Raw genomic sequence first — 22,861 nt, forward strand, 5'->3', positions numbered from 1 at the left:
ATAAATAACAAAACAGATAAATAACAAAAACACTCTTACCATATCCTGCTACCACTGCAAATTTAGTATCTTGAATTTACGAGATACTTTGGCTAGAACTTTAGGCTCAAAATTTTGTTTCTTGATTCTACTTCTCCAGTACCTGTGTGGTCAAACAAAGACAGCAGCCATGTTGATTCAGACAGAGAGATTTCACACTAAGAACTGGCAATATCTTAAATGATGTGGACCTTCACTTCATGGGAGCTCCTGGTATGGTAGGGGAAGAAGAAGAACTTTAGTAAGCAAGAAGTGAGGTAGGAGACCTGCAGCTGGTGCAGTTCTTCTGGCACAGCTCCTAGTGTTTGCTGAATGCTGCAGCTGTCTTGGCCAGTTCCCATGAACTCATGAACTGTCATAATACATACAGAGAAGGTCTCAGTTTTCTCTTTTTTTTTTTTTTTTTTCCTTTGAGGCCTTTTGATTGTGACCCACTCTCTTTCTCAATTATTCTGTGCATGAGCAAACCCTGTGTGAGCTAGATGCAGCACTCCTTTCAGTGTGCAGTGTGACAGTTTGTCCCTGGGGTCTGCCCAAAACTGAAAAACCAGGCACTTATGTATCGAAACATGGACTTAGATGTGTAGTTTAAAGAACTTCTACCTAAAATTAAAGATTTGCTCCTCATTAAATTGAGCTAATTAATTTGGATTAGAGTTCTGTACTTGTTAAGGTCAGCTTTGATGATTAACAGTTTTCTTTAGGACAACCTGCAGTCACAGTCTAAAATTCAGTGCCTGCATTTGGATATGAATAGGCCTCAAAAAAGGAGAGCTCACCTATTTGAGGGCAATGTTCCAGTATTTTCAAGTAGCTAACAAAGGTTGGGTTTTACTTCATGGGGACATTGTGAGAGTCAAGTACTACAGACATCTCACATTCTCCCAACACAGGTTCTAAAACAATGACAGATATTCATGAAAGAAAGTGAAAAAATGAGACAGTGAAAACCAAGCAAGTGACCGTACTTTAATGAAGTGTGCACTGAAGTCCTGGCCTACACTTATTTCATGGAGTGTGAAGTATCATTTGATCCTATTTCCTGCTGTTATACCTGCTTGCTATAGCCAGGCAGTCTGGCATCTGAAGGCTTCTGTGTGGTTCTGGCCAAGTATTTATATATGGATATTGCTTTCTGTAGTTTCAGTCCGTTGTCAGACTTGGAATAGGGAAGCAAGGAAATTACCATTCAAACTAATTTTATTAACAACAGCTCGTTAATCAGGTCTTTACAGGAGCAAGAAGGTGAAGAACATGTAGTAAAATACTTGAATGTATAGCTTTATACCTTGAAACTATGGTAATTAAGTATGGCTGAACAGTTCACTTTTTTCTCTTCAAAAACCAGTTATTTTTGGCCCAAACTGAAAATGTCTTTCTTCCGATATGTTCAGGTCACATTTATGCTACACATGTTATGGCACTGAGCATTTCAAAATCCCATTCTGCAAACAGGTTTTAAAATCACTAATGTACTGCTGCACCTTAAACAAGGCAGCCTGCAGAGGGTTTTTATTACACAGAAACAGTATATTTCCAGCTTTATTGGAACTAGTTTTACCAAAATCACACTTTAAGGTGAAAACTCACCTACTCTGGAAATCTCACTAGATGTTGTAAAATTCAAACAGACAAAAATGCCTGTTTTCAGATTTTTATATTCACTTTTTTTTCTCTAGCTGCAAACGTGCATTTAGTAAGCTGTAAAGGGAAAAAAACCTATAAAGTGAATGCGCCAGCTGTGTAACAAAGTCGGAGGTTACATTTTTTCAAGGGACTGGCATTTCAAGGCTATATTGCATTCTCTTCTCCATTCAGACTTCTTTAAACAAACCTGCTTTGCATTTCACCTGTGACCTACCTGTCTGAGTGTCTTCTTAGGGCCAAATCTTAGTTTTGCCATACTGACATTGTGTAAACAGTTAATTGATAACATTGTTAAACTTGCATGACTAAAACTCACAGACATCACAAGTAAATGCAATAGAAAATGAGACCTGGAGTAATTTGGAGAATAAAAATACAATTTTCATGTAAAGCCTGTTTCATTGAGATACACAAAATAAAACACAAACTTGTGTTGTTTGTAACGTCTAATTTAATCAGTACTATCAGTGTACACACACAGATACACTGACAAGCTCTGCACTCTGGAAATGTAAGCCAGCTAAACAAAGCATGCTATAAATATAGAACAGAGTCCATGCCACAAACGCTTTATTGAAAATATGTATTTTTTAAACAATATTCCAAATGGTTATGTGACAGATTCTCAAAATAATTATGTATTTTACTTAATGAAGTTTGACAGATTGCATCTGAAAGGGGAAGAAAAGAAAAACATGTATAGAAACTCCCATTAATACTTTCTAAGTCTTAAATGGGAATTGTCAGTATTCTAAACCAGAACTTATGATCTGTGATAATTTATCTCACACAAAAAAAATATGCAGCTCTGCTTCTTAGATCAATGTATAAATCATGTTCTTGTCTCACACACGTGAATTTTGAGGTTTGATGATTTTTTGTCTAAATTTTTCTAGATATTGTCTGTAAGAGTCTGTTCCCTCCTTGGAACAATTTTTGTCTTCTGTCTTCTCAGGCTCTCCAGACCTGGCATTGTCATGGAGTATGAGACACAATTTCCCCATTTCATCTATTGTGTAGCTGTAGTGTCTATTTCTCTCCTGGTATCAGAAGACTAAAATTGACACCCACTTATTGCTGTTCAAAATCAATGTTACTAAATGTAATTTTTTCAGTGTGACTGGTAAAATCTCCTGTGCATAGGATGCATGGATATATAATGCACCTGTCCTGTCTCTCCACAGCAGTTAAGCTGATCCTACACTTACACAGCTCTAAGCCACCCTTTTGGTTTCATCAGTGTCACACTGAGATATAAAATGAACAGCTGGCTACTCCCAATAGGCTTTGCATGAAGTGCTGGAAAAGAAAGATAGCTCAATGGAAAGAATGTTTTCTCATGTTGGTCTAAACAGCATTATTAAGAGGGCTGGAGAAGTCAAACTCCTCCATCTGTGTAACACATTCCATTGATTCAGTTGTGGGGTGGGGCAGAGTCTGCTCACTTTGACATGGCTTTCCTTTGCAGTTGACTTCCTCTTTATTTTATTTTCACTACATCAAAAAGATCCTTTCATATATCGTGTCTTGAGATTTTTCTGTTCTGCCTGCAGAAGGGTAGATTCCCCCTTGTAGGAATGAGAGGCTCCTAAAGTTTTTCATTTATTGTTAGAGAGAATCAGTAATTCTCTGACTATCAGTGTTGTAGGTTTGCCTCCAAACCTGCAAATCCATGAGTGCCTGTAGAAGGGTTTGTGTGCATAAAAACTCAAGGAGCTTTTAGCAACAAATTCTTCCTCCCCCATCTATGCCATGAATCACACATAAGGGCAGCAGTACTGATGGAAGCACATGAGTACACAAATAAATTCCTAGGCTGAGGCAAGCAGCTCTACTGCCCAGACACCTCTTGCAGGTTTTGCTAAAAGGGAAGAACCTTTTAAATTCTCAGCCCTAGAAATGGAGAGATTTCAGATTTCTCCCCAGAGCAGGGGTAATATGTCAAAGGAGCAGTGTTCCTGACAGACGTGCCCCAGAAGGGATCCTGCTACTAGATTTTGACCAGTGCAAATAAGCTGAGGTCTCCAACACTATGGTCCCAATAAATGGAGGCAAGAAAACCCCAAAATGTGGCTTACAAACCTTATTAGTGGATTGCTTTATGTAAAATACACATGAAGAGTCAACGATACATTGAAAGCCAAGAAAAGCTTTGTAATGAGGAGTGGTGTTTTTTAGTTTGGTGTGTCATAAGGTACTGAGCTAGAAGGAGTTTTGTGGATCACCCTATCCAGGCCTCTGCCTTAAGTCTATATAATGTCCTTCCAACACTAGTAAACTTAATCTAAAACTTAACAAGATTTCATGGGCTCACTATTCTTGCAGAGTGCCACCACACTGAGGGCTGGAAACTCTTCTGGTTTCTAGGCTGTGTTTGTCATGGCCATCTTACAGCCATTTGCTCCCGTGTCAGCACTGTCTTTCATCATCAGTGGCCCTTCTCTGCACTTAGTGTCCTGATGTATATAGACTGCATTCTTGCTCCCTCTCAGCCTTTGTTGTGCTGGGCTCAACAACACTGCTATTTTAGACTCTTCTCATCAGATAGTTTTGCCATTCCTCTGATTATGTTGATTTCTTTTTCTGCAGTCTACAATGCAAATTAGACATTTTCAAGCATGGATGATCAAAGCTGTTCCAGATAAGCTCTCTGTAGTGCTCTGTATAATGGCATGCATGCTTCTAATTTCCACCCCATTCCTCAGTTTATCTTAGGATCATAGCACATGGAGAGGGTAGGAAGGTCATAGTTATGATGTGATCAGCTCGCATAACAAAATTTCTTTCCCCTCTATTGTGTCTAATGAATGTCTTTCATTTCTACAGAAATCTCTGTGACTGGTTTCTATTACCTTATACTTTAAGCTATAAGATTTCATCTCCCTGCTATTATTCTAATCCTCAAGGTCATTAAATTCTCACTTTGATATTCCAGTCCTCTACTTTATCATTAAGCATTATGTATGCTTCTATTTAAGTAAATAATGGGTATCTAATAAATCCTGTTCCACATACTTTTGTCTCTTCCTTATAAGCAAACCTAATTTCAGATCTCTGACTTCAGTGTCTAATTCTTACTGTACAACATCCAGATATAGAACAAAAAGGCAGAGAGAAAAGCTGACACAGCTTGTCTGGGATGACCTTACAATAGTAATGCATTTTTTATACAATTGAATGTATCCATTCAGTTCTTGATACTGGTCCAGGAAATTACAAATTTTTGAGGTTTCCCCTGAATCAAAAGCAAACTATAAGACACTTGAGAGCTGCATCATTGCTGTATTTTTTTTAATGGAAGTGAGAATATCTTGTTGTTATTTGGAACAATTTAGTGAATGTATCCAAAATAATTGCTCAGATACTCATACTCCCACAGAAATATTTGCAGCTTAAATGGTACTAAATGATAATATTTTTGTCTAACTTTATTGGTCATCTAATATATAGAGAAAACTTTTTTCTTCTGTTTCAAATAGAAGTTCTTGATTTTGTTTATGTAAAACCAACAAAGCATTAATGTAATCTACAACTGTAGCATCTCATCTACCAACCTGTGTTAGTGTTTTATTTTTCAGTGGTGCCAGACTCTTTTCAGTGGTGCCCAGTGACAGCACAAGGAGCAATGGCCATAAACTAAAACTAAAAAAGTTCCACCACAACATGGGAAAGAACATAAGAGGGTGGCAGAGCACTGGAACAGGCTGCCCAGTGAGGGCATGGAGTCTCCCTTTCTGGAGACATTCAAAACCCACCAGGACATGCTCCTGTGTAAACTGCTCTAAGTGTAAACTGCTCTAGGTGACCCTGAGTGGCATGTGGGCTGGACTGGGTGATCTCCTGAGATTCCTTCCACCCCTAAAATTCTTTGATTTTGTGACACTGTGTGTTTCCAAATGACTGCTATCTAAATGCTAGCACGTATTATGGAATGAGTCAAACAATGTAAGTCAAAAACATGTTGTTAGCCCAGAGTGCAGATCAAGGAGAGTTGCACATGAAAGTGAGCTGTGGCAGCTATGAACATTTGCCTTAATTAAGTCCTTAATTAGGTCAAAGTATTTAGTGAGTGCAAGCAGTAAATTTGTGGTCACATTATATTAGTAAAGGTTCTGTCAGGCATTTCAAAGTGTAAAGCCAGCTGTAAGGTGATGGTTATTCAGCCCCTTGACTTGCTGCTGGTTCCACCCAGCTTCCTTGTAAACTTCCTTGAATGCTGGGGAATTTTGATTGTGCAAAACATTCTTAGAACGATGTAAGGTAATCAGGGAAATGTTCAGATATGCAAATTACTATAAATGGAATTTCTGTTGAAACAAAATCAGAATTCAACAGCTTTTATGACTTTGAAAAGTTTCCCACTGGGAGATGATCTCAATTTTTTTCCTCCTTTCTAAGAAAATCCAGAATGGTCTAAAAGGATCTGGATTGCACATTTCATTCAGAGATATGTGAGTGACAAAGTATTTGTAACCAAACATAAACACAAAGTCTCTTCAGACAGGCTTAGATCTGTGTATCATGTAAGAGCTATCTTAAGAGGAGACAGTTAATTGATACTATTATTCTTGTCTTTTTTCATAATATATATATATATAAAGAATATGTAATTCTTCCATAATTACAGCACAATTGTTTGGTCCAATGTATAAAGAAAGGCTCTATTTTTAAATCCATATCAGCTTGCTTGTTATTTTTAGCTCTTCCAGACAGTGAAGAACAGTATCATTTCTGTGTTTGCATGCAGCATGTTAGCTATTACCCATGCACAGAGGAAGAAAGAGTTCCAGAGGTGGCTAAGTAGAGTCCAAGGACTCAGTCTTGCAATGATATTCCAGCAATTTCAGCATCTTCCAGAAGAGTTTCTTAGTTGATAGTAACAAGAACGTAAGCAAAAGAGTTGGTTAAGGCATACCCACAGAGCAAATGCAAAAGCATATTTGAAAAATTCCTAAAGCCTTCATTTGTAGTTGTGTTGTTTATGTACTAAAAAAACTGAACAAAAATGATGAGTCAAAATTGATGGGGCTATGTTTTATCAGTTTGAAGTAAAAAGATGAAACTTGAAGGGATGTAAGCTCAGCTGCAAACCACTGAAACATGGTTTTGTACTTCATCTGTAATTTACAAAAAGAGAGAATTTGATTGGGTCACAGTATTTATTTCAAGTTCTGTCTTCCCTTTCTCTAGCATTTTGCAATGCTGCCATTCATGATCACTAACCCTAATATACAATTCTGGTTTTTTTAGGTTCTCAACCTAGTGCAATCCTATGTCACGCTGAGAGTCCCTTTGTACGTCTCTTATGTTTTCCACTCTCCAGTGGGCGTCGGGGGCTGGCAGCATTTCGACCTGCAGTCCGAGCTCCGGCTGACTTTTGTGTATGACACTGCCATCCTGTGGAAGGATGGGATCGGCAGCCCGCCTGAAGCAGAGCTCCAAGGTGGGTGTTCCATTTCTTGGCATAGAGGTCATGCTCTGTTACTGGGGGCGTAGTTTGCGCACAGTGGGATGGTTTTTCAATCATTTCAGTACTAAAAACAAATTTAAAATTTTCATTTATTATCAATTGCAATCTGTCGTTTCCTTACACTCACAAGTATCTGCTGGAATGTTTTTGAAAATCATGTGAAGTTGACATCAGCTCTTTTACTGCAAAGAAAGACAATTGTATTGTTATATTTGAAGTACGTGTGCAGAATTTAAAACATTTATATCTAGTCAGAACTTCAGGGTACATTATGTAACCAAATTCTGTTAGCACACAAGATATTTGCACTTTAATGAAAATAATGTGATACCATTTTTTTCTCGCTATGAATGGCCAATTACAGAAACTTTTGATATTTTGAAAATGTTATGAAGCATTCAAAAGAAACAGAACTATAAAATGGAGGCCTGTCCTCCGTGTGAGTGGTAAACTCTGAGACATTCTACAGTATGTTAGATACTGTCAGTAAATGCTTGTGAGTATAACTAGTCAACAAGTAAAAATCTATCATTGCAAAATTTATCTTTTAAAAAGTTAATTACTTTTTACAAATAGTGACGTACAGATGTATGTGCAAGATTAAAATATATAGTTACACCTGTGTGCTGCATTATTCTTTTTATGCAAATTTACTTAAAATTTCCCAGCATTATGCTTCAGATGTTTCCCATCTTTCTCAGCCTAAGGTAGAATATAGGTACCAGCTGTAATTATGTACATATGCAATTTCAGGACTCCTGGGAACCTAAAGTCACTTTTTTGCTTCTGCTCACTCTGTATATGAACTACAGAAATCATTGCTATGCCATTTCTGTCCTTATGTTAAGAGCAGGAAATGAGGAGCAGCGAGGGGAATCTGCAGTGCATGAAGAATGAAGCACATGTCGTGCCATGCCCAAAGAATAAACCACATGCCACAGATCATGTGATGTGCTAGTCACCAAATAACAACCAGATCTAATCCTCTGTCCCAGCAGTTACGTGGTGCATCTATGCCACCATTTCCCATCTTTAATTTTTTTATTTCTCTGTTTAAGAAGCTGAGGGCCACATCTTTGGAGGTGCTGAACATTTTCAGTTCCCTTTCAAAACTACCAGTACAAAACAACCCTCAACATATCCCAGGGTTACCTGGGTAGTATTTTTTCAGCAGTTGTTTTTCTGGGCAAGGAGAGGTTAACTAGTTTCCAGTTTCTTTCCATACCTCTCAATGCATATAATTGTGCTACATAAACTGTAAAGCAGTCAAGGTCTTCTAAAGCTCAAATTAATACATGAACATATAGTTATTTCTATTGTACCAAGAAATATGGTTGGTACAGATGCTTTTGTACAGGTGGTATACATTCACACTGGTGTGTTCAATTTCCAGCACATTTATGGGGGAACATTCCTGTTTCCTTCTTTTTCCTGGCAAGCAGAATGGTGATACATCACTGGCTGTTTGTAAGGGAGCATTGGAGGAAATGCCTGAACTCTAAAGCTTTGCAGAACTCCAGAAGAAAAGGGTCTTGGCTGCAAGCTACAGAAGTAAACCAGTTATGGGTACAAGATCTTGTAATCTGAAATTACAATATTTAGCCTGTATTGTGCTAAATTCATGCCAAAAATTGCCAGCAATGCAAAGCCTGTCTGAAGGAGTTTCACAGATTAAATACTTGGTGAAAATAAAAGTCTTCATTCTGCAGATGACCATGCTGCCTGAACCCAAGCACAAACTGCTGTGTGGATTTTCCTGAGCATACTAGACCAGCTGTTTGGGTCCATGGTAACATGTAAAAGCATGGCTTTGCAGGAAAGTTCCCTATAAGCTTTGGAAGTTGCATCGCATCCCAAAATCTCAAAGCCTCGCTGTCTAAGTTCTTGTTTGGGAAGAATCTGGAGTCAACCCAAAAAGTAGCATCAGGCCCCCCCAAACACGTGACATGGCAAGGGTAGATGAAAGAGCGGGTCTGGTGTTTCGCAGGAGTGGGATTTCTTTGTCCCCTGCCAGTGGAGCACAGTTGTTAATTGTTTTCTGCTGGCAGGTTCCCTGTTCCCGACCAGCATGCGCATCAGTGAAGAGGGACGCTTGGTTGTCAACTTCAAGACTGAGGCCCGGTTTCATGGTCTGTTTGTTATGTCCCATCCTGGTAAGTGTAACCCACCCTTTAGCAGCACTACAGAAATAAAGACATCCTCCCCACATTTGATACTATTTTTTTTCCTATTTCTGCTCCTGATAGCTGATTGATTTTGGTTTTTTTTTTTTTTTTATTTTGGAAACTATACTCTTCAGATACAGATTTTTCCTCTGAGATTTCTTGCTTTTCATTGATGACTGTATTCAGGTTGTCAAACTTGTTGAAATATTCATTAATCTGATGGAAGGCAAATAGTTCTACTTGATCAAGAGCCTGATTTATGAAGGATGAAGATCTAGGCCATTGCGTCCATTGGGGATCTATAGATACATGGTTTTAACCATAGTCATAATTACTATTTACTTACATTGCCCTAGGAACTAGGCATTAAAATTTCTTTTCTAACTTGAAGCTTTTCTAGGATATTTAGACCTTTCTCAGAGAGCAAGAAAAAGTCTTCTGTGGGCAGTGTATGGTTCTGTAATATAACATTCTCACTGACATCCAATTAGTCATTGCTGAGGACCTGTTCCTGCAGTTTGATCTGTTTAAACCCCACTGCCTTTATTTAGAATAATTACAGGTGTAAGACTCGGTCTACAGACATAAATCTGAGCATGAATGCCAGCCATGGAAAAGAATATCTAACTAAATTAAATCTGCTGAAAACAATGAGAAGAGAAAAAAACAGGAAATCTCTTCTAGTTTAACTCAGGTGTTTTTAACCCATATAACTCCTTCATGGTGCTTCTACTTTGTCTCAGCTGTCCTCTAGTATGTTTGGTTTTGCCTATAGACAGAGACAAGTTTAAAATAGAAGGGATTATAGATCTCTGCCATTCCACTCGCACTGTTTTGACTGTCTCTTAAATTATTCTTCATACAGTTCTCTCATTGTGTGCAAAAGCAATGGCTGAATAGACACTTGAATAGGAATCAAGGAGGCCCAGCTGAGCTGACTGTAATTTATTTTAGTTTCAGTTAATAAAACCCAGTGCCCTGTGAAGGTATTACCATCAGCTATGGCATTATGGTTTATGAATCATAGAGAATGTTTTTCAGGCTCTGAGAGTTTGCAATGAAGCACTACAGGTGACAAATCTGTCTCTTTGGCATGTCTCTAGCTTCATCTCTAACTTCCATGGTTATGTCAGCTGACCACCCGGGCCTCACTTTCAGCCTCAGCCTCGTCCGAAGCGAGCCAACCTACAACCTGCCGGTCCAGCAGTGGAGCTTCCTTTCCGACTTCGCGGTAAAACCTCGGCCCTCACCTTGTCCTCTACTGCCCCAGCCTCTCAGTTGGGATGCTGGTGGCACAGCTCCCTCTCGCTCTGTGTCCAGGTTCGAGACTATTCTGGAACGTACACAGTGAAGCTGATAGCCTGCACCACTGCCCCACATCAGGAGTACAGCCTGCCCGTGATCTGCAATCCCAGAGAGCCCATCACTTTTGATCTGGACATCCGATTCCAGCAGGTACTGTTCCAATGATACCTTCATCATGTTTCCTTTCTAGTTTGATTCCCCTTTGTTGGTCTTGTAGTAATAGTGCTAGAAACTGAATTTCTTGCTAATAAAGAAAGCATTCCTAAATAGGTGGGAGAGCACATACTCCTCTCCTGGTAAATAACCATTGGTTCAGGGGAAAGTTACTGTGATGCAATAGTAACATTTAGCAATTCTTTTTTTGTCTTTTAACTTTGGTAGTAAGTAGTTTTATCAGGTAATTCGGAAAATATAGAACTATTATCAGAAGGTTTTCATCTGACCCAAAATCAGAGTTAGGTCTCAAGTATTAAAAGTGGAACCTCCAGAGGAAGATTCATTGAGTCCTAAGGTAGAACTTCTCTCACTGACTGTAGAGGGAAGTGTAGATAAGCAACACTGCTTAGCTTTAAAACTCACAAAAGTGACCAAAACAAATCTGAGCCATAGCAATATGGATCGTATGGAAACATATGGTAACAGACAAACAGCATACCTTTCACAAAGTCCAGCTGTGAAGCTCTGTAGCTGGGAAAAAATTATGGAGAAGTGGATTCTTCTGTAGAAAAAGTTGGTTTAAAAAAAAAAACAAAACTGGGGGTCATGTTGGATAATTAAGAGAACATAAACTGCCAGCTTTCCAGGCTATCAAAAGGGCTAGTGTGACCTTGGGATGTGTAAGGAGGAAGTTATATAATTTCTGTTATTTGAAGCCAGTACAGCCAATACTGGAACAGTGTGTCTGTGGTATCATGCTCATTAATAGTATAGATTATGCTATTAAATCATCTTACAGAATAAATCCATATCAGTCAGGGGTACACAATCACTTTTCTGTTGACTTAGCCAGAGTACACAAGGGAATGTATGCAGTCTTTATGCTTTCATTTGGCATTATGCCACCTGTGGGAGAACAGATGATTCCTGAGAGGGCATTAAGTCCTGGCAAGGAAGAGAGATGATACATGATCTGATGTGAAACCTGTCTTCTCAGAGTTAACCACATTTCAACATTTTGGAGAAGTTTGAATGGAATGGGTGAGGGGAATTTATACTAGTTCAGCACTTCAGCCTTTGTCTGGCACTTCTAATCTACTTCTGGGGACTCTAAAGCAATTCATAGCAAGAGTTTTAACCAAGGGCTGCAGTGACAGGGTAAGGGGCAAATGAAAGAGCGTGTCTTTAGATTGGATGAAGACGTTTTTTTTTACAATGAGGGCGGTGAGACACTGTCACAGGTTACCCAGAGAAGCTGTGAATGCCTCATCCCTGACAGTGTTCAAGGCCAGGTGGGATGGAGCCCTGAGCAACCTGGTCTAGTGAAAGGTGTCCATGCCCATGGCAGAGAGCTTGGGTGACGTGATCTTTAAATGTGCCCTCCAACCCAAACCACTCTGTGACTCCCTGAAATGAGCGAGTGTATGTGTCACAAAGGGACCAAAATTGCTTTTGACTGCAAAGTCTAATGACAAAATGATGAGGCAGGACAAGAGTTGTGTCGCCCAATTCTTAGTCTAATGCTCCATCTCCCATACTGAATTACCTTCTTGGGCTTTTAAATGTGAGGCTATTAATTTCCTTGGGAACTTTTTCTTCTAATTTCCTTCATAATTGTTTTCACTGGTCACAAGTGAGGAACCATTTTAAGACTCAAGCAGAAAATTTATTTGGTGTTTCCCCACTGGTTCCACATTTCCTTTTTGGACATGTATCACCTGCATATCTCCTTTTTCCTCTCTCCATGGCCCCTGAGAAGTCAAGCAGGTAGCCTGGAACTCTGGTGAGGATTGTATTAACACCATCTCACTCTGAAATTCCCTGAAAAAGAACAATATTCAACCTCCAAGCTTTGCTTTATCTCAATTCTTTCCGCATCTCCTTTCTTTCAATGTGTATCACTATTTCCTGACAGAGGCCCTTCCATACTCGGGATACTTGTTGCCCTGGGATGGACCAATATCAAGGGTGCTCTGTTCCTTGAGGTACTGAGTATTACATGGGCTTTGATCTCATGGGTGATCTGCAGTGTCCCCACATCATCCATGTTCAGAGTTGATGGACATAGCAAATAGGCAGAACAAACTGACAGTTACTCTTCTCACCCAGGAGATCCTCTCAGATTGTTTTCTAAGAACTCTCATATAAAATGTCTCAAATGCCCATAAAAGTAATTACATCTAAACTACTGTCCTAAATAACACAGCTGGAAAACAGTTGTACTAAACAAGTATTTGTGGAACTACAACCCAATGGCCTGTTTTTCAGGCATTTGGAAAGAAGCATTCCAAGGGAATGGAATTGTTTATCTTTTTTTTTTTTTTCTCTTTGTAAAGGCTGGGATGCTAGGGCTCCTTTTTCTAAAGAGTAGCACTCCATTTATAAAAAGGTTTGAGCTGTACATTCTTCTTGCCAGATCCTGTTGCTTTGATAGTTTTGGGATTCTATTGTGAAATGGACCCTTATCCATGAGCCAGAAAGAATGTTTTCTTCATTTTCTTTCCTTCCTGTCCACACACTTATACATATATATACATAAATATACATATGTATGTTAGCTTTTTTATTATTTGCTTAGTGTCCTGTTGTTATTTTTTCTTTTTTTCTTTCTTTTTTTTTTTTGGCTATATGTGTCTTCCACATTATTTCCTCAGGTACTTGCATGCTTTTGAACTTTAGGCTCCCCCAGTTCTTCTATTCACAGTATAATTTCCATTTTATTATGCCATGTCACTTTCTAGTTTGCCTTTGTCATGCCTCAAAACCAATACAGCCTTCTTTGTTGTTTTATGGTCCCATGAAAAACTGCTGCTGATAGTATTGATTAATTTTATCCTTTTCATGTAACCAAGGAAGAACCATGGCTTTGTGTGTCAAATATATAAAGATAAATACTGTCATAAAATGATGCTCATATGGTTTGGTGCATTTTCACATGCATGATCTGATATATCCTGCAGCACATTAGAAGAACTGATACTTGCAAATAAATCTCCAGCAATGTGTGCTTTCAAATATTGACAGAGGATCAGAAGCAGAGGCAAGACTTGTGTGAAAGAATGAAAGTGGGATAGAGAAAACAGGCTGTGATGAGTCAGAGACAAGATTTTGGGGAAAAGTTTTCCTCATGTTACCCCCACACATAGGTTGCCCTAGACACCTCCTTAGCTGGGATTTGTAAAAATGTGGTGGGAAGAGACTAACCTAGAATATTATCAAATATCACAGAGGCAGATAATCAAAAGGTTGTTTGCATATAAAATATGCCTAGTACCAGGAGATCTTTTTATTAAACTGTATTTTTGCATGTAGATGTGCAGAACTGGTATGTAATGTACTTTGGGAGAAGATCATGCTTTGTTTTAAGAGTTTAAGATCATGCTACATTTTTTGCATTAAAAAGTCTTGTTGAAGAGCCTTTTGTGGTTTTAGGTCAGTGACCCAGTGGCTGCTGAGTTCAGCTTGAACACCCAGATGTTCCTCCTCTCCAAGAAGACGCTGTGGCTGTCTGATGGCTCGATGGGCTTTGGGCAAGAAAGTGATGTTGCTTTCTCAGAAGGTACAATAGTGCATAGATCATGCACATTTAATTTGTGTTCCACACTATCAGGGTCCTGTTTGTTGTTGTCTAGGAGTAAGGGTGTGTGCTTCTTGACAAGGCTTTATTATCTCAGCTTCTTGACAAAGCTTTATTAGCTCAGCCTCAGAGCTGTGCTAAATGCTCAGTCTAAGCAGATGTGAACTGTGTGCGCTGTTTACAGGTGATATCATATATGGTCGGGTGATGGTGGATCCAGTGCAGAATTTGGGTGACTCCTTCTACTGTAGCATCGAGAAGGTTTTCCTGTGCACAGGAGCTGATGGATATGTACCCAAATACAATCCATCCAACACTGAATACGGGTGCCTTGCTGATTCTCCATCCCTTCTGTACAGGTTTAAGATTGTGGTAAGTGCTCTAATTCTGTGAGAATGCAGAGATATGTTTTTGGGTTTTTTTTCTAACTTGTCTTTTATCCAAAACCCAACTGTTTTTTAAAATGTTCTCAACAGCAACAAATTTTTGACTCGAGCTCCAGGCTAACATGATCTTATGGAGGCAGTATCTTGCCTTTTCCCTCCTGGTTCTATTCTTTATCTTTCTGGGAACTACCTTCAGTAAGAGTTTGACGTAAGTTAGAATCCCAAAATAGGCTTTTTCTCTGCATTGTCTGTATCCATGGACCATAGAGGGAATTTCAGGAGACATGCAAGTGAGGGATTGTAATTTGTTTCATGTTTAGCCACCCAAAATCTAGTGTATACTGCAAAGTTAGTCATCCAGGTTGCCTCTGAAGTCCACAGGGAAAGAGAAATACCTTTAAAGTTGGCTTGGATTATCTAATTTCCTTCCTGAACATAACTGTAGAGTAACCCCCAGGACCTACAGACCTGATGCCTAACTTTTAGAGTTCTTTAAGATTATTATATAATAATCTAAACAAATTTATGTGACTGTCTGTTAATGAAATGAAATGTAGCTTCTTTGGACTGGGAAATAGACTCCTTACTTTTGTTTCAGACCACATTTATGTATCTTTTTTATTTAAGAAGTGTAGCTATGATTGTTCTCTAGTGTTTTCCCCTTTTATTCCAGAAAGGCAAGAGATTAAATAGAAGTTAGTGGAAGTCAGATGGGACCACAACTCATGTATTTTCTCTTGTAGTAGTATTTCCCTAGACTGCATAAAATAGCATGTTTTAACTACGCAATTTATACATTGCAAGTAAATACTAAAACTGTTTTTCCTGTAAGAAATAAATCTGTGTCTTACAAACTTTTTTCCCCTCCATGCAGGACAAAGCTCAGCCAGAGACACAAGCCACAAGTTTTGGAAATGTACTTTTTAATGCAAAACTTGCAATAGACGATCCTGAAGCAATTCCATTAGTCAAACAGCCAGGCTCTGATGGATTTAAAGTAGATTCAACTCCTCTGTTTCAGGTATGATTTCTGTAGCTTAGTAGCAAGAGTACTGAACCAAAGAAGAAACACTTGTGCAAGTATTGTTGTTAACTGTAAGTCAAATTGAAACCAACAGAAAGATTGATTTTGATTCCAGTGACAATCAAACACAATTATAGATGCTTAGAAACTTATAGATAGAAAATCTGGGACACTTAATAACGTGTTTCTGTTGGGATACCCTTGCTTTTGTCTTGTATAATTCCACAGGCTAACCAGAAGTTATGCAAATTGTTTTTGTACATTTCTTTTAAGAAGATTCTTGTTGCCCAACATTGTTTATTGCTTCCCATCTCATTTCTCAAGGACAAAAATTAAAAATCATAAACATTTTTAGTAAGCTTCATCAAAATCAAGTTGATATTCGGCATTTTCTGTACAATTCTTTCCTTGCAAACTTGCAAGTGGGAAGCACTGGAAAGCCTAAAAAACTGACAACTAAAGGATGCAACTACTTCTTAATTAGATATAATCCTTCAGCTGTGTGTATTCAGCTTTTTCATCTATATAGCCCAATCAAAAAGTTCTCTCTTCACTATTTGTCTCTAGTATTTGCAAAACTGCATGCACAACTCAAGTGTATAAATTAGTAGGAAAAATATGAAGAAGAATTTGATTCTACTTCTGGCTACTTCAGTGTTAAAGGTCCCGTAGTAAGCAATAGAGTCTTTAACAAAGGCCTACTTAAAAGCATAAGAAATGTTTCAAATCTGCCTCCAGGAAAATGGAATCTCATTTTTAATGTGAAGAATCCATTTCCATGTATTCCAGTGCCATGACTTTTGGTCCTCTTCCTGTCCAAAAAGTGAGAATATGAAGAAACAAAAGTATATCCTGAAAAATACTTGGAAAAACAGGAGTGAAATAGAAAATGTGGTTTTTTTCAAAATAACAAAACTGGGCTATAACCATTCAAATTAACAGGCAGTATCTTTAAGACAATATTCAGACAAGCTTACTGGACCTTGTGGAAGCCAAATCTGGTACATATCCAGGAAAGATGAGAGAAATTGAAGGACAGTAGTATCGTCTCACACAGATTGCAGGGACCCATGCCACCCAGCATGGATTAAGTTTTCAGGGACCTGTGGAAATTGACTGTTCCAACACCCTGCTCAAAGCAAGGTCACCTAGAGCAGGTTGGCCCAGACCATGACCAGTTGTCTTTTGAACATCTCTCTGGAAGGAGACTCCACAGGCTCCCTATTGAAGGAGACTCCACAGTCTCCCTGTTCCAATATTCAAGCATCCTTGCAGTAAAGAATTGCTTTCTTATGTTTAGATGGAATTACAGCCGGGGCCTAATCACTTGGTAGGCTGGGCTTGGAAGGTCCTTTTCTGTGACCCATCCACAGCTAAACATACTTTGTATGGCTTTTAGTACTAATAGCACCAAATCCATGCCAAGGCCGTAGCTTTTGTCATCTGCACTTGGTAGCCACAGAGTCTGACTGTGGAGAGGAATGGAGACTAAACCCTCTGAAAATACAACTCTTCCGGTGCACATTGGCACATAGTCAGGAGTTATCTGTGCATGATTTTGAAAGTGCTTGTCCAGGCATTCAGTCAGAACAGAGGCTGATTTCCTCTGCGTTTAGTGCTGTCCAGATATAGTGTGTGTGTGTTTAAACACAAAAAAATGTTTCTTTCCAGGTGTCTTTGGGTAGGGAGTGGTATGTCCATACAATCTACACCGTGCGTTCCAAGGAGAACGCTAACCGCGGAATCGGCAAAAGAAGCGTGGAGCACCAGTACCACTCACTTCTCAGTGCTGGGAGCCCGGGAGCATCCACATGGAGAAGGCAGAAGAGGGGAGTTGAGCAGGCCCCAGAACTTGCAAGAGACATTGGAGTGGAGAGCAACCGAGGAACGAACATACAGCACATAGCCCTGGATCGCACCAGCAAGAAACAGGTGCCTCAAAGGGAGGTTGCACTCAATGGTGTTCTCCCCAGGGAACTGAATAATCAAAGTGCAGGAATCAGCTTAGTCACAATCATTGGTGGAGCTGCTGCCATTTTCCTTGCCATCTGCTTAATTGCAATTATAATTTTGCTGCTAAAATGGAGACAAAATTCTGACAAGAAGGAAAGCACAAATGAGTCAGGCAGCAACGAACCCATGATGCTACCACATAATTACAGCAATGACAGCTCAGAGGTTTGATTCCAAGACCACAGTATTCAAGCCAGAGTGTCCAGAGTGCCTCATAAAAACTCTTGAACTGCACATTTTTAGCAGCAGATAATGGTGACTCATGAGAAGTGTGTTTCTAGTTGTACTTGAAATTTGTTATCCTGAGCTCTTACTGCCATTATCAACAACAGAAAAAGCTGAATGAATCCTCCCACTTTGCATGAAAGGAAATGTCCCTGATGTCCCTATACCATGCACTAATTTTAAGCAGCAATTCAAGGGACTCCATTGTAAGGGAGAGATTATTGTTGTGGTTTTGTATTTTCTGACATTTCAAAAGAATAAAAGAAGCTGAACAAAGGTGCTATATATCCTGTCTGCAATAAGAGAGGAGATCTCTTTCTTCAGAAACATACAATACTTGAGAGGAGGGATCCTCACACTCTACTGTAGAATTTTGTACTGTTTCTCACAAAGAACTCAATGTCTACAAATAGTTTGAATGGTGATGGAATGCCTTAGGCATGGATCCTCCGTCCTGTAAGTTTTTGACTTCACTTAATCTGTACCAGTATTTTTTATTTTTTTTTACTTATATGTAACTGAACTTTTTCAAAAGACAGCTAGATTATACAGCATAGCATTATAAACAGTTGCATGTCACAGGATCCAATACATACTCTTTCCTGCAAATTCCTATTCATCTATTTAATCTGAATATTTTTTTATTTATGTTTATATAAAGCTGAAGAATGCAACAAATCCAGAAAAAAATTTTGGTTTTCACTGAAACTGGACACTTATGTCCTCTTAAGTTTATAATGGATCATGGAAGTGTTGTAAGGTAAATTTTATTTCTTAGCGCATGTCCACTGCTGAGAAATGCAAGCATTAGTGTTTCAGTACTTGGAGAAGATGATAGTTAGATTCAAAATGCAGAGGACAAGGTTCTGCTGAACTGAGCCTAGGAATCATGATATTGAATCCATCATAGTTAGTTGTCATACTAAATAATAAAAAAAGAAGAAAAAATTAACCTTTGATTGAATCAAGTAGTATTTATTGCTGTATAATCATAGCACATTTTGACAAACATGCTGGGTCATTGTTGGGCATTTTTTTACATGTGACTACTTCTGCAGGAGTAATTCTAGTTTTCTCTCAGCATTCTTGATTTAGGTAACATGACAAGTTTGGATCCGCATTGTCCTGTGTCAGTTTTTATCCAGACACAGCCCATTCTGTCCCTGTCAAATCCTTGGCTATGAAAGCTATGTAACCTTCAGGAAACTTCCCTTTTGTCACACTAGCATTTTATGTAAGTTCTTTAAGTCATACAGTTGTAGAATGGCCTGGGTCAGAAGGGACCTTCAGGATCATCTAGGCCCAGCCCCATAGCCATGGGCAGGGAGACCTTCCACCACACCAGGTAGCCCCATCCAACCTGACCTTGAGCACTTCCAGGAATGAGGCATCCAGAACTTCCCTGTGCAACCTGTGCCAGTGTCTCACCACCCTCATAGTAAATTTCCTCCTAATATGTAAATCCACTGTCTTTCAGAGGGAAGTCATTACTCCTTGTCCTATTACTACATCTCCTTGGGAAAAGTCCCTCCACAGCTCTCTTGTAAGCCCCTTTCAGGGACTGGAAGGTGCTCTAAAGTCTCTCCAGAGCCTTCTGTTGGCCAGACTAAACAACCCCAACTCTCTTAGTCTGTCTGCATAGGGGAGGTGCCACAAACCTCTGATCATCTTTGTGGCACTCCTCTGGACTTGCTCCATCATATCCATGTCTTTCGTATGTTGGAGGCCCCAGAGCTGGATGCAGCACTCCAGGTGGGCTCTCACAAGAGCAGAGCAGAGGGGCAGAACCATCTCCCTCACCCTGCTGGCCCCACTGCTTTGGCTGCAGCCCAGGATATGTTGGCTTTTGGGCCTGGGAATGCACATTGCCTGTCATGTCCAGCCTCTCATCCACCAGCACTCCCAAGTCTTTCTCAGCAGGGCTGCTTCTAATCCAGTCTCTGCCCTGCCTGTATTTGTGCTTGGGATCACCCTGACCCAGGTGCAGGACCTTGCCCGTGGCCTTGTTGAACTTCATGAGCTTTGCTTACCTCTCAAGCCTGCCCAGGTTCCTCTGGATGCAATTCCTTCCCTCCAGCATGTCAGCCACACCACAGCACAGCTGGGTGTCATCTTGCTGAAGGTGCCCTTGATCCCACCATCCATGAGATTGTCAACAGCATTGGAGTCAATGGAGTTCTCAACAGAGTTGAACCACATAAAATCTGTATTAGGATGTTGAGACCTTACTAAAATATCTCTTCCGAATATCTCTTCCCTTCCACCACCAACACATTGTGGTGGTGGGTAGAGGCAGTCCCCAGTACACTTGTTGTTTGGTGTTCCAGCGATCAGGCTGCAGAGATCAGTTAGCAGAGCAGGATGCAGTCTGAAAGCAGCCTGTAAGCGCACAACGCTGCCTCTGAACTTAAAAAAAAAAAAAAACCAAAAAAAAAAAAACAAATCCATTCAGAAGTCTTCCTGGCCTGGTTTGGGGGTCAGTCAACACAGATAGACCTGACCTAGTAATTCTGCACAGTTGTCCTGTAAGCCATAAAGACTCAGGTACCTGAAGCTCTACTAGCCTATGGATGGATATCTGTGTGGTGATTCATGGCGCTGTGTGAATGTGCCCACAGAGAGACTCGTGCTGGTATCTCTTGCACTGGATTTGAGTTGTTATGCTTCACTAATTTACTAGGATTTCATCAGCTTTTCACAAAATGAGTCAGGTCAGGATCTGTCCTACCTTTTCTAGATTTTCTGAAGATGGTGATTAGACAGCTTAATTGAAGCATGCTTGCAGCACCCGAAGGGTCAAACTCCATTACTAAACTCTTGCAGTCTTCTTTTATTTTAATTAATCCAAGTTCTAGCCTGAAACAATTATCTGTAAGCCATGCCCAATGCTTTAGACCTTTCCCCCAGTCACCTGACATCAATTTGCCATTGTAATGAAGTTTCTGGTTTTGAGGTCCATGTATTACGTGCGCAAGATTGATCAAAGGCTTCACCACAGATATCTTTTATATTTAGTAAGTTCACCTCTAAGTTGAAAATGTACACTAATATCAAATTTGCCTTTGTGCCTATGTGTGACATCACTATGAGAAAAGCAGAATTTCTCTCCTAGAACCTGCATGTTTGGATAATAGCAGCCAATGATTCGACAGTAGAATGGGGCACATGTAAATAATAGAACATTCTAATATTTATGAAATGCCTGTTTTTATAAGCAGAGATGATCTTTTTAAAAAATATATATATATAAAATACAGAAATTAGGTGTTTATCAGTAGAGCTATTTTTCTGCTTTTGAATGTTACCAGACCAAAATATCATTAAAGGTGCTTGCAGGCAAAATATTTTTTTAATTCTTACTTGTTTTTATAAAATCATATCAAAACCCATGTGTTCTACAAGCCAAATATTTAGCCCAGTAAACAACTTGATCACTGCTTTGACCAGTGTCTGATTAAAACTTTGTGAAATATTTAGGTTGATGGGAATAATCAGACTAATGTTTTTGTAACAATATATAAAATTATAGTGCAAAATTATGACAACAAAGAAAAGGACAAAGCAAACACTGAAAAGTTGGGCAAGCATGAGTAAGATTCGTGAGTCAGATACCAAAGTCCTCTTCCTGGGAAAAAAATTGCTATGTTTTCAATAAGGCATGCTGGATTTGTCCCATTCTTAAGAAACTGGGTTTTTTACAGTTCAGTAAACTGTAAATAAGTCTGTAACAGCATGCTTTTTCTTTTTATTATTATGGCTTCAAGGTTTCTGATTTCAGTAAGTTGTTTTTGGAAGCTTATTAGCATTTTTCCTTTTACTTAACAAGTGGCCTTGTTTGTACTAACCTGAATAAGTGCCTCGTTCCCAGTGATGTGCACAAATATTTTAATATTTATCTATCCAAGCAATAAACTGAGTATATTTTATATATATCTATTTAATCTATTTCCAGATTATGTATTCAATCCTCTTTTCCCTGGCGATGCTTATTCTGCTAGCAATAATACCATTTGTTTAATCATTTATACAATAATTACTCTGTTTAAATTTGTTATCAAGATGTCATATTTATTTGAACAACTTTTTGCTGGTGTCTATGGCTGTGATATTTGGCATTTGTATCAGGAAAAAATAAAACTACTTGTTTGGTTACTGATCTAAAGTTTGTGTATAATTATCATGCTCTGGAGAGAGGTCAGTAATGAAGTGTCACAAAAAACTTAATTTGTCACATCAGTGGAACACAAAGTTCCTGTGTTTGCAGCAAATCTCACTGCTTTGTTCCTCAGTTGATTGTTTTCTGGTCATGAAGAGTTCAGCACAGGGGTTGTTCTTTCATCTTTGTGGTTGCACTCATGGCTCAGAGAGGGATTTTTCTTTCAATTCCAAAACATCAGAAATCTCTAGATACCTGCAGGTCCTTGGTAGGCAGGATTTCCGTGTTCCTGTGTGCTGCTTGCAGGCTTTATTTTTCTCGTCTCACTGACAAGAGAAAGTGACTCTGCAGGGAGCAGTTCCCTTGTTCCTGTAGGGCCGGTGTTCCTTCTTGTGCCGCGTCATCAGATTTTTTTTTTTTCTATTGGCAAATGTATCACTGATAGATGTAGACCCACATGAAGGACAATGATGCAGAAAGAAAAAACCACTCTGAACTTTTCCCTTCTCACCCACCCTTTGTAAGCACTGACCTCTGACTTCTGTGGAATTTAGGCAATCACTTACCTCCTTCACTGTCAGAAAGGCCATATTTCATGGCTACTTACATGAGTGACAAAATAAACTTATCAATTTACCTTGCAATAAGGAAGGACAAGCCTGCAGGCAGTGATTCCTGATTTGCTACATGTATTCCCT

The 22,861-nt window shown here is 39.2% G+C and overlaps 1 protein-coding gene across 1 annotated transcript in view; it reads left to right on the forward strand.

Annotated features, from left to right (window-relative positions):
• FREM2 (FRAS1 related extracellular matrix 2) overlaps positions 1-22,169 on the forward strand; it is a 122,781-nt gene extending 100,612 nt beyond the window's left edge. The window contains exons 17-24 of the mRNA XM_059838924.1: positions 6,937-7,129; positions 9,205-9,309; positions 10,425-10,552; positions 10,642-10,776; positions 14,215-14,341; positions 14,544-14,731; positions 15,620-15,766; positions 17,441-22,169. Of these exons, the coding sequence (XP_059694907.1) occupies positions 6,937-7,129; positions 9,205-9,309; positions 10,425-10,552; positions 10,642-10,776; positions 14,215-14,341; positions 14,544-14,731; positions 15,620-15,766; positions 17,441-17,953 (1,536 nt within the window). The 3' untranslated portion in view covers positions 17,954-22,169. The remainder of the gene's footprint in view (positions 1-6,936; positions 7,130-9,204; positions 9,310-10,424; positions 10,553-10,641; positions 10,777-14,214; positions 14,342-14,543; positions 14,732-15,619; positions 15,767-17,440) is intronic.
• The last annotated feature ends 692 nt before the right edge of the window (positions 22,170-22,861 follow it).

The sequence above is a fragment of the Haemorhous mexicanus genome, chromosome 2 (assembly GCF_027477595.1).
Source record: "Haemorhous mexicanus isolate bHaeMex1 chromosome 2, bHaeMex1.pri, whole genome shotgun sequence".
Classification (NCBI taxonomy): Eukaryota; Metazoa; Chordata; class Aves; order Passeriformes; family Fringillidae; genus Haemorhous; species Haemorhous mexicanus.